An 11,676-nucleotide genomic window follows, 5' to 3' on the forward strand; every position below is an offset into this window, starting at 1 on the left:
CAGTGTGACTCCTTATTGTGTGGTATCAACTTAGTAAATTATACCCAAGTGTGGGTATTATTTAAGCGGAAGTATTTGCTGGGATTTTATCCCTTTTTCTAAGGAGAACTGGCGCAAGGACTTGTTTACTTCCTTTCGGGGCGCGGGTGTTGTCTGCTATCTTTCTTCTAAACTCTTTGTGGGACCTGTGCGCGGCCGCGCAAGGCCTAAAGAGGGTTAAAAGACGAGGTTATGGTATGGTCCCAAGTATTTGATATGAGGTTTTTGGGACCTTACCCCTTCAAGTCCCCCCAGTCTAGTGTTGCTCTTATGCAAGTAAGTGGAGCACTGGACTATGAGAGAGTGGTGCTTATAGGCTTTTGGGCGCGAAAGTGGGAAATCTTCTATGAGAATATACACTTTGCTTATTTTTATGATTTTTTTTTTTGAAAATCTTGACTTTGGGTATGTACAGTAATGACTGTGTGACAGGCTATCATTGTTAGGTGTATGTTGCTGACCGTGTTTCATACGCGTGCGTGAGGTCGCGTTCGTGTTACTCCCCACTCGCCCTGTCGCTTGGGTAACTGTGCTTTTCCGAAAAAGGTGTTGTTGCAGTTACCTAGGCTATTTATGGCGGTGGGTATATAAGTTTGTTTGAGTTGCCATTCTTGTTAATCATTACTTCGTTGAAAACCTTTCCCCTTCTTGTCTTCTTCATCCGTTAAGAAAGAATTTGCAACTTCTTTCTCTTATGTCAACCGGAGATCATCACGAAGATTTTACTGAGGAAATGTCTGCTGAACTTCCACCGTTAAATGGCCTAGGGCAACTTTTGATGGTTTGGTTCAAAATCTTAGGTTTCCGGAGAACTGGGTTCCCGATACCCTGAAGAGGGACAGACAGCGGCAGATGCTCCGGCTGGGTATGTGACCCTATTTTGGGATTTCTTCTGTGCAGGCAACTTCCGTTTGCCTGTGACGAAATTTTTCCTTGAAATCCTGGAGTATTATAAGTTCCATATCTCCCAGATGCACCCAATTGGCATGGTTAGGGTTCGGCATTTTGAATTTGTTTGCCGGACAATGAATATCGGACCGACGGTTCCCTGATTCAGTGTTTTCCACCAAATGCATTGTTCTCAAGGATTCTATTCCTTCGTGCAAAGAGCCTCTGCAAAGAAGATTTTGCTGAATCCCCCCAAATCTTTTCATGATTGGAAGCAAAAATTCTTCTTTATCAAGGTGGGAGTTATTCCGATGAGGATGACCTTTAGGGGAAAGGAGGATGTTCCCACTGAGACCATTTAAACCCCTGTTGACGAAAATTGGTACCAAGATCTGAAAGTGTTCCATCGATTTCTTTGCCAGAGAAGGCCTGTTGGTGCTAGCATGAGTTTGAATGGGAGGATGGACCGGGAAGACAAACCGGTGTTTACGGAGGATGGTGAAGGTAAGATTGGGGGTTTGCCCTGTTTTACCCTTTCTTCCTTTCTGTTGCTGTGTGTTTTTTTTTTTGAACTTGCTCCTCTTCCCCTGTAGTTGTTTCGTTGTATGTCGTTGCATTTGAGAGGGAATGCGGAAAGATGGCTACCATTGCTAAAAAACCTGATGAAGAGCTTTGGTATCATCGTATTGTGAAGAACTTTGTTCTTCTGCGGGATGTTGATCTGTCTGCACAGCCTGCTGCTGGTGCTGGTAAGCTTTCATCATATTATTTATTGTTTGCTTTTGCGCATGTGAATGAGTTGTTTTCTATGGTTTATTAGTAGGCGAATTGTCTAACTTGGGCATAGGCCCTGAGAAGAGGAAACGTGTGCCAACCGCTACTGCTGCGCCAAAGAAGAATGATTCTGAAAAAGCTCAGTCTTCTAAGGTAAAAAATATTGGGGGAGAGAAGAAAGGTATGCGCCGCTCCTCTGACTCGTGGTGTGATTATGTGGTGGTTTCTGATTCTTTGGAGGGTGGTCTTGCGCCTGCAGTTATTATTAGAAGGCCGAAACCGGAACCAAAAGATACTGCTGATATCCCTCCGTCTAATCCTGAAGATCCCATTAATTTAGAGTCAAGTCCAGAGCGTTTAGTGAGGAAGAAAGCAGGGAAAAGGAAGCAGACTGATGCTGAGGCTGAAGGTCGACCGACGAAGAAGATTCAGAGGAAGAAGATCACTCGAAGAGGCAATTTGGACGCCTTTATTTCAGAATCTGTTCCTGGTAAGTGTCGCTCTTTGCTTTCTTCTCTTTTTATTTCCTCTAATAATTGTGGTTTTTATGTTTATCTTAGAACAACCAGTTTCCACAGAACCATCGTCTGTGGCTAATGAAGAACTTCCACCCTCTCCTCCACGTGCCTCTGTTGCTGCGCAGTTGAAGAACACTGAGACTCCTGAGGCGGCGGAGGCTGCTAAGGCTGAAAATCGTGAGTCTGATAAGCCTGTTTGATGTTGCTGCGGATGTAGAAAAGGTTACTAGCCCAGAGATTGTGGATGGTGCTGGTAACCCACAAACTCCTGATCTTGCTGCTCATGATTTGGAGAAAGAGAAAACTACCGAAAACATTCCTATTACAACTTCTCCTCCCAAATCTTCTAGTGTTATGCCTGAAAACATTGAGAAGGTTACTGTTGAGGAGCAGGGCTCATTTTCTGGTGTTGGCAAGAGTTCTCCCATCTGCCCAGAGGAAACTTTGGAATCTGAAGAAATGTGATACTTTCTCCGATTGGCGCGTCTGCCATGACTGGTTTCAGGGGTATTTCCGCCTGGGGAAATTAAGTTTCAAGAGAGCCGACTTCATGAGCAGACTTACCATGCCTACCTTGAGGAAGCCGCCTCTCATGCATCCACTACGCACCGCATAGTGCGCGAGTGGCACAGTATGCATAAGGATTGGGCTGCCTTTAAGGTATCCAAGAAGAAAGTTGCGGATGATGAGAGCCGTGTTGCTCAGTTAAAGGCTAAGCTGGAAGCTGATCAGGCCAAATTTGAAGCTGATCAGAAAACTGAAGAATGGTCCGTTGCGGGCTGGAAGAGGAAAGCGGAAGCCGAAGCTGCCCTCCTTTCCGAGGAATGCAAGAACTGGAAGAAGATTTGTGAAAAAGACAATGCTGAAAAGGTGAATCTCCGCAATGTTATCAATAATCTCAAGTCTGAGATTGAGAAAATGAAGAAACAGGATGCGGAGGTTGAAAAGTTGAAAAAGGAAAAAGCTGATGTGGAAACTGCGCTAGATGAGGTGCGTTCTCATAGGGAGCGCAGTGAACAACGATAGGTACATGCCTGCGCTGTGACAACCGTCAAATTTGCATGCATCTGTACAATTAATTAATATTGATTTATGCTTAATGACTGTGCTTAATTACAACCGAGGACTTAAACTGTTTGCTAATTTCTGTATCATACATACATGTGCATCACATTTCATACTGTCACACCATTTATTACAATACAAACTTTAGTGACATACATGATGCACAAAGCACAGTTAGCACACTGAACGGATAATTCAGAAGCATGCTGACAATGCCAGCACATAGACAAATAATGTTTTGAGGCCAGTATGAGCCAGAGACAGGGTACTACACTAGTATGGGGTGCAGGGAAGCGGGGACCATAAAACTACGTCACTAGGTGATAGTTTAAGTACCGGGAAGTGCCTAAACCACACTTTAAGTGCAGAATTCTGCATTTTCAGCAAAAATTCAACATTTAATATGCTAGCAATGTGCCAAAAATATGGCAGAATGGTCCTGTATGCTTTCCTAAGTGCCGGAAATTAAAAGTGTTACAAAAATATATATATAAGACACTTTACGGAATAATTAACACTTTAACGGAACAGTATCTAACCGAATAACTGGACATTACCCGGGGCACTAAAATTTTGCCAAACACATTGTTTTATTATTTCTTGGCTAGTCATGGTCCTCGTATACCATAACACCCCCTAAATATCAACTAACTAACATATGTAAGTACATACTTGGATTCTAACTTATGTTTACCATTTACCATCAAATTTTTACATCTACCCCCCCCCCCCCAATACACGATTTCGGTCACCAAGGGACCCACCCAAATCCTCACCATACTCCTAAGATATTATCTCAATATTATATTTAGATCTTTGCTTATTGAGGTTGCCAAAATATGTAGTAGATGATTATAAGTATGGTGAGCATATCTACCACATCATTCCACAAGATCATACCATCTCTTTCACTCTCCTCCCTCTCCTCTCGGCCTCACCATAACCGCCACCATCACCACCATAACTCAACCTCATTCTTCCATTTTTGAGCTTCATTCAAGACTAGAAGGTGATTCAAGGAAGGTTGCAACTTGTAGATCATCAAGGAGCTTCATACATTGCTTTTCACCATCATTTTCTTCATCTTTTTCACTAGAGATCATCCCTAGCCTTTGTGCTAGTAGTAAGTTCTTATTAAACTCTTGTTCATCTTGTCTTTATGGTTAAAGTTGTAGTATGATAAGTATGTTTAAAACACTAAAGAACAAGAACTAAAAACATGAACATGAATCTTTACATAAAGTTTACATAAGGATGAAACATGAAGATGAAATGATGTTAGTAGGATGTTGTAGTGAATATGTTGTTGATTGTATGATGATTCTTGGTGGTGTGATGTTAATCACCATATGGAGATTGTTAAATGATGTATAGAAACATGATTTAACAAGACTAAGAAGGTGATTATGTGAAACATGAAATAATCATCTTCTAGTGTAAGCATGAACTTGAAGAAATAGATTTCTTGGAATATGAGTGAACAAAGTAAGTTGATGAACATGTAGATCCGAGTTCTACAAAAGAGTTTTCTAAATAAACCAAGTTTAAAAATCGATTTTTAAAAGATTACGACTTTTACATACACTTACACATTTTTTAAAATGAAATAAGTGTAAAAGCCTTTTATTTAGAAGAAGAGTTCAAAAGGTTAATTTTTGTAAAAATTGTTAGAAGTTGTAAACACTAAATTCTTTTAAGAAAATTATTTTTAAAGAAATAAATACGCTTCGGAAGGTAACTAAGTCCACTAAAAGCTTTACCAAGTTACTACGCGTTTTCGGGATATATCAAGTTCATGATTAATATGTAACGCACATAGTTTTTGCTCTCGGTGATGTAAAGTTGTTTAAAGGATAATTGTTGATGATTATTGTGATTATTTTGAAAAGAAAATGATATGCTTATTAGCATGGACGCCTCCATTTACAAAGGAAACTCTGGCGAAATTTCCTAAAAATTCCAACACTTAGAAATTTTTTTCTAACGAATGTTTACAAATATGTTTTAAACATTGTCTTTCAAAATAAACTTCGCCATAAGTTTTGTTACGAAATTTCAAAGTATCGGAGGTTGGTTTTCATAAATAAAAGCGGATAAATATATATTTAGAGTATATATTTCATACTAATACGCTTCTGTGAATATTTCTTATTTTGTGGAATAGTTATATTATTTTAGGGTAAAATAATATAATTTACCAACTTACCATGACAATTACAACTCCAAAATAATACCAAAAATTACAAGGAATAAATATGTAAGTTACACACTTGTCATTGTGAAACCGAACGCGAAAACGTAACCACTACTAGAAAACTGCTATTATTCCTACCAAAATTTCCTACGAATGAAAATGGCGACACATTTCCTACGAAATTCCCACGTATTAGAAAGGGTCTTAGTTTTGTGACAAAAAAGCGACAAAAAAACGACCAATTGGTTTGCGTAGGAAAAATGTTGGAAAATTCCGACAGATCTCTGACAAAATCCGTTTTCATTTTAACCATTAGTCGGAAATTCGTAGGAATCGTTATGCGTAGGAAAAGTGTCGGCAATTCCCGACGGGATTTCTACGGAATCCGTTTTCATTTTAATCATCGGTAGGAAATGCGTAGGAATCTAATTTATCATCATAATAAAATGAAATTACTGATATTAAAATATAAAGTTTTATTATTTATAAAAAAATATATGTTATTTTTAAAATAAATTTATTAATATGCATAGTTTTTAATTAATATCCGTAGAAAATGTGTAGCAACGTACCGACACAATTCCTACGAAATACGTTTTATTTTAACAGACCAAATACTGTTGGGACCCGGAGAAAATGTGTAGCAACGTACCGACATGTCAATGGTATATTGGTTTAGCATAATTAAGTGCTTTACTTTATTTTTTAACATACCAAATACTGTTGGGACCCGGAGTAAAAAAAACATATATGACGCATTTCGTAACGTTGTTGAGAATCGGTATAGAGACACCATGAGGGACTTGAGAGAAAAATCTAAAGACAAAGCCAGAGACGCTAGACCTGTTATAGGAGACAAGCACAGATTCGACATAATTTATAAATATCCACCAGCTTCGGTGTCTAAGGTAGTATGGAAGGAATTGTGTAAGGTATGGGAGTTACATTCTTATTACTACTTTTTTATATATTCTATTGCTCTATATATGTGTGGTTTATATTGTACTTGGCACATAGTCTAGCCTTACACACATATATACATATATATATATTTCGTTTTCAGGGTTGGAACACCGAAAAATGGCTAAAAAAGTCAGAGAGCGGGAGAACAAACCGCAATAGCAAGGGTAGTGGTGAAGGTATATCCCGACATACCGGTGGATCCATAGGGTTTGACGAGCATCGCATTCGTTTGGTAAGCTAATCATCTTTATATAAATTAGTAAAAAAGTTGGGTCGAAAAATATAATTATTTGTACTCAAATGTTTTACGAAAATGCTTTTTTAGGAAAGAAAATACGGCCGAAAAGTAAAGTGGATTGAAGTTTATTTTGATACCCATCTCAAAAAGGAAAGCAAAAAGAAGTATTGGGCCGGAGAGCTGGACATTAATAGTCTTGTGGGATTTGAGTTTATTTCTGAAAAATCAAGAGAAATCTATGTAAGTTATCTTTATCATTTTTGAATAACTAGAACATTAGCGTATTAAGTTTTAGTACAACTAACAATTTGTTTCCATAATTGTAGTTACGGTACAGAAGTGATATGATCAAGTTGCATGGGTCGGATCTCAACCAACATCCAGATGATCTTGATGTGTGGGCGAGAGTGGCAGGAGATAAAAAGGGCCGAATGTTTGGGGTAGGATCTTCAGATCCTAATTTCGTGATAACTAGGAAATTGTCTACATCTACCGAATCTAAATTATATGTTGATGCTATAAGGTCACAAGAGGAGGTATTGTTTACTTCTTACAAAGTATCACAATTCTATAAATTATATAGTTTTTAACAATTATTAGTAGAAAAAAAAATAACTTAGATTATTGACCCGTTTTAACAATTTAGGTTGAAAAAGTCCGAGTTGAAATGGAAAAGGAACTTGCAAATGAAAGGGATGCGAGACAGGAGTTGGAGCAAAAAGTGCAACAGATGGAAAAAGAAATGAAAGAAAATGAAGAAAAGAGGCAAAAACAATTTGAAGAGTTTATGAAAAAATTCCAGCCTCCCGTTAGTCAGTAGCAGTAGTTTTTTAATTATCCCAGATCTTTATGTTTAACAATGATGATTTTGTGATTGAAACGGGCTCGAAATTTTTGTTACTTATTCCGAATCTTTATGTTTAACAATGGATGATTTTGTAATTTAAACGTTCTCTGAATTTATGTTATTTGTTTTTGTTAAATTTATATTCCGAATCATATTTATCAGTATGCATCTTTTAGCAGAAAAAAGCAGGTATTTTTTTGTTTTTCCTGTTATTTTTTACTTGTATCCGTAAGAAATGTGTAGGAAAAAGACTCAACAGGTTTTGTCAAATTCTGTTGGAATTCTGTAAGAAAAAAAGATAGTTTCATAGGAAATGCGTAAGAAAAAAGAATACACTATGTTAGAAGTTTGTAGGAAAAAAAACCAATTTTGTCGGAATTACGTAGGAAAAAGGAATACATTCCGTTAGAATTGTGTAGAAACAAAACTAGTTTTGTATGAAATGCGTAGGAAAAATGAATACATTCAGTTGGAATTGTGTAGGAAAAAAAAATACTTCCGTAGGAACTGTGTAGGAAAAAAAATATTTCCGTAGGAACTGTGTAGGAAAAAAATTATTTCCGTAGCAACTGTGTAGGGAAAACGAATAGATTTTGTTGGAATTATGTAGGAAGAAAAAACAAATTCGTAGGAATTGTGTAAGAAAAATAAAATTTAATAAATATTATATAATAAATATAAATATAATTGTTTTAAGCACAAAATTTTAAAAAATAAATATTCCGTGGGAAATGCGTCGGAAAGTTAAGAAAATTTATTCCGTGAGAAATAAGTAGGAGAAATCTAACGAAACGTTTGTGTGGGAAAGGAGTAGGAAAATCCGTAGGAAATGCGTCAGAAAAAAATTACCCACGAGCAGAATTCCCACAACCCATTTTCGTGGGAAATCCGTGGGTAAACGCAGTTACCCACGGATTTCCCACGGAAATTGACGTGGGAATAGTAGCAGTTTTCTAGTAGTGAACTTATGAAATATTCCGGAAGACACTGTTACAATATATTTTTGGTAAATACTATTTTGGAAATGAAAGAAGTAAAAATATGATTTTGTACATATTACCAAGCATATCATATTTTCGACAAAGAGAAAATATATTATTTTTGGGAGGTTAAAAATATATTTTCTTAGCATATAGAATATATATGATTTTGGGAATATATATACTTTCTGGACGATACATTATTTTTGGGACAAAATAAGTTATTATATATTTTCTAAAGTGGGACTTGAAAATATAAGTGTTTTGGAAATATATATTGGGAATATATTGACGTATCTTTATTTGGAATAATACACCGGAATACGACGCCAATACCTGGCAAGTTATACGAACACAAGAATACGAATACACAAGTATGAAATACTCCCATCCTTGGGAAGGAAATGCGAATAACAATACTTGAGAAGTGTTATTACAAAAATATTGGAACACTCTAAAACATAACTCAAAGGCACTAATCAATACTAAGACAAGGCATGACCCGCTCGTCTAATAGACGTTAGTACACTGTAGGTAGTCGTGTTTGCGGAGGAGACTTGGGTTACACAGACTGAAGACGCAATACTGTGAGTTCATCTCCCCCTTTTCTTTTAACTGTTTTCAGTTTTATACTTCGGGGGTGAAATACATGTTACAATTATACAGACATTTTTATACATGGTATGGTTAGCTTAAGGAGGGCATACTACTTAGATCATGTGAGTGGGTAGGCGGATACTTAAGGCCATTAATCCTCATTGTAGGACCGAGGGACATGAGTGATAGATCTATTTGGGTATAGCGAGCCCCACTCCTGAGTCCGCTGAATGGACCATGTGGTGACTATGTCTTACAGCCGGAAGCCCAGTACGAAATCTGCTAGGTTTGAGTCTTCCTGCATCACTTCACACATATCAATGGCCTTGCAAACCATTGGTGATCTCTTTTTCCTTATTGCTACATACCAGGGACTTTTATTCATACAGACATACTTTAACGGTTTATACACACTCACATACACATGAACTCGCTCAACTTTTGTTGATTTTTCAAACTACATGTATTTCAGGGAACTAAACGGATCTGGTAGGGTGTATGCATGTGTTTACCAGCTGCGTGTTAAATAAAGGATGTCATCCATGGTCGTAGAGTTTAAAAGATGTATCCTATTCCTGGACGGGATACATGTTTCTAAACTCAGGATTATTTAAAGTCTTTTGTTGAGTCCATGGGAACTCATTTGAACATGTTATGGTTTGTAACTAATTGGCGTCAATGTTTTCAAGATAATGGAATTGTGGTATTTTCTAAACTTTATTAATGGATGAAAATCTTTTGGATTTATCATATAGCATTGTTATGATTGATTGCTATGGTATTAAGAAGTCACACCAAATAACCACGTTTTCGTAAAAGTCAGGGTGTGACATGCGCCACTCTTGCTCTTAGAGAAAAGGAGATAGAGGAACTTACCTCTTTGCTTTCTGACCAGGAATAACTTAAAAAAGATTTGGAGCTTGCGCTTTCCGAAAAAGCCGAGGCCTCTCGTCGTTTAACTGAAACTGAAGAGAAACTAGAGAAATCTGAAACAACACGGGCCACAGCGGAGAGCGAGCTTGAACCTTTGAAAAGTGATATGGCATGGCTGAGGGAGCGCGGGATTGCCTGTGTAAGTTGTCTTTTCATTGTTTTTCTTGTGAAAACGTTTTGCGCTTTTCCCTTATTTTGCCTTTTCTTTTTTTCTTTTTGTAGGTTGCTGAGTCAGTGTTGAACTCTGAAGAGCTAGATAAGACTGTTGCACGCTTGGTAGTTGCTGCACAGAATGACGGGTATGCCCAAGGTTATACTGAATATTCGCAGCATGTGAATAATGCTCTGAAGATTGATTGGGATACTAGCAGATCTGCTACTTATGGCGTAAATACCGGCGCTGCCCTTGTATCTTTAAAAACAGAATTCAACAATTTGCAGCTTCCTGTCATGGATCTTATAAACGTTGCATTGCAGTCTGAAGACCACGTGGCGCAACTAAAGGAGATCTTCCCAGATGAGGGCGGAGATCTAGCGTAAATTTCTTTTTTGTAATTCTATTGAACAATTTTTGTAGTCTTTTTTGGGGTGTGTATCCCCTTTCTGTTAATGCGCTGCCGCACAAGTAACGTACATTTAAAACACTGCCGTGTTTGGTAGTTTTTTCAAGGCGTGCTGATGCGCCAGGGATAGTATGATGCGTGTTTTTTAGTTTACAATATTTTGCATGTGAACAATTACTTTGATTAGGTAAAGCGAATGAAGGTGGTGTGAAGCTCATGTGTGAACGTATGGTCTTGTGTGATGTAATCACCGACCGTTCATGAGGCTTGTATTTTATTTACCATACTGTTTTTGCGCTTACCAAAAGAAATTTCATGCACTTTGTAAGAAAAAAACACAAGAAATATAGAAACTTAGTTGTTTATTTCAGGATAAGGCGTAGAGGCCGTTACAAAGTCTATTAAAAATAATTACAGGGAACTTAACTTACACTCTATTTCCTGCTTAGATTTGATAAATTGTAGGGTCTACTTCGTTCCGCAGGGAGATCATAGAGTTGCTTCTCAGATTTTTGCTTTTTTACTCGGGCCTTCTTCGCCTCGAGTGATTTGTTTGATTTCTTTGCGCACATTCTGTAGGAGGTGAGTAAGCTCACCACTCTTAAGTGCCTTTTCAATTTGTGTGCGCAAAGAAATGCAGTTATTAGTGGTATGCCCGTTGTCCTTGTGGTATTCACAATACTTACTCGGGTCTTGTCCACGTTTGTTCTTCATTGGTGGCGGAGGTTTAAACTGGTAATCCTCCGTGCTTAGAACTTCTGCAGGAGTTTTGGTTAGGGGAGTCCATTGTCTCTCCCTATTCTCTTGTTTGGCTTCTCTCTGCGCAGTGAGTTTGTTAATTGTGGCTCGAGCATCCTCGGACGAATAGTTCCCTGAACTAGAATCGCGCCAACCTTTCTTAAATTTCCTTCCGCCACTTGAACCTAAATCTGAGGGTCGATTGTGTGGTGGTGGCGCCCTGTTGGTCGTGAGATTCTTTTTTGTTTGGGCATAGACCTTTGCCGCTGCCATTACTTTTTCCCAGCACTTTGGGAGTCCTTCCTCTCAGACAGGACTTTATCATATCATCGCACCTGA

At 37.9% G+C, this 11,676-nt stretch overlaps 1 protein-coding gene across 1 annotated transcript; it reads left to right on the forward strand.

Moving 5' to 3' along the window:
• Window positions 1-6,272: 6,272 nt before the first annotated feature.
• On the forward strand, window positions 6,273-7,510 carry LOC118481057. The gene is made up of 4 exons (XM_035976152.1): window positions 6,273-6,410; window positions 6,542-6,673; window positions 7,006-7,215; window positions 7,326-7,510. Exons 1-4 carry the CDS (start codon window positions 6,273-6,275, stop codon window positions 7,497-7,499), a joined length of 654 nt encoding a protein of 217 aa, XP_035832045.1. The 3' UTR covers window positions 7,500-7,510.
• Window positions 7,511-11,676: the final 4,166 nt, after the last annotated feature.

Source organism: Helianthus annuus, chromosome 8 (genome assembly GCF_002127325.2).
Source record: "Helianthus annuus cultivar XRQ/B chromosome 8, HanXRQr2.0-SUNRISE, whole genome shotgun sequence".
Lineage (NCBI taxonomy): Eukaryota > Viridiplantae > Streptophyta > Magnoliopsida > Asterales > Asteraceae > Helianthus > Helianthus annuus.

Coding starts and splice junctions, on each gene's coding strand:
- LOC118481057 (XM_035976152.1), top strand. CDS start 6,273: ATGAGGGACTTGAGAGAAAAATCTAAAGACAAAGCCAGAGACGCTAGA. Junction 6,411..6,541: donor TATGGAAGGAATTGTGTAAG/GTATGGGAGTTA, acceptor TTTCGTTTTCAG/GGTTGGAACACCGAAAAATG. Junction 6,674..7,005: donor ACGAGCATCGCATTCGTTTG/GTAAGCTAATCA, acceptor CCATAATTGTAG/TTACGGTACAGAAGTGATAT.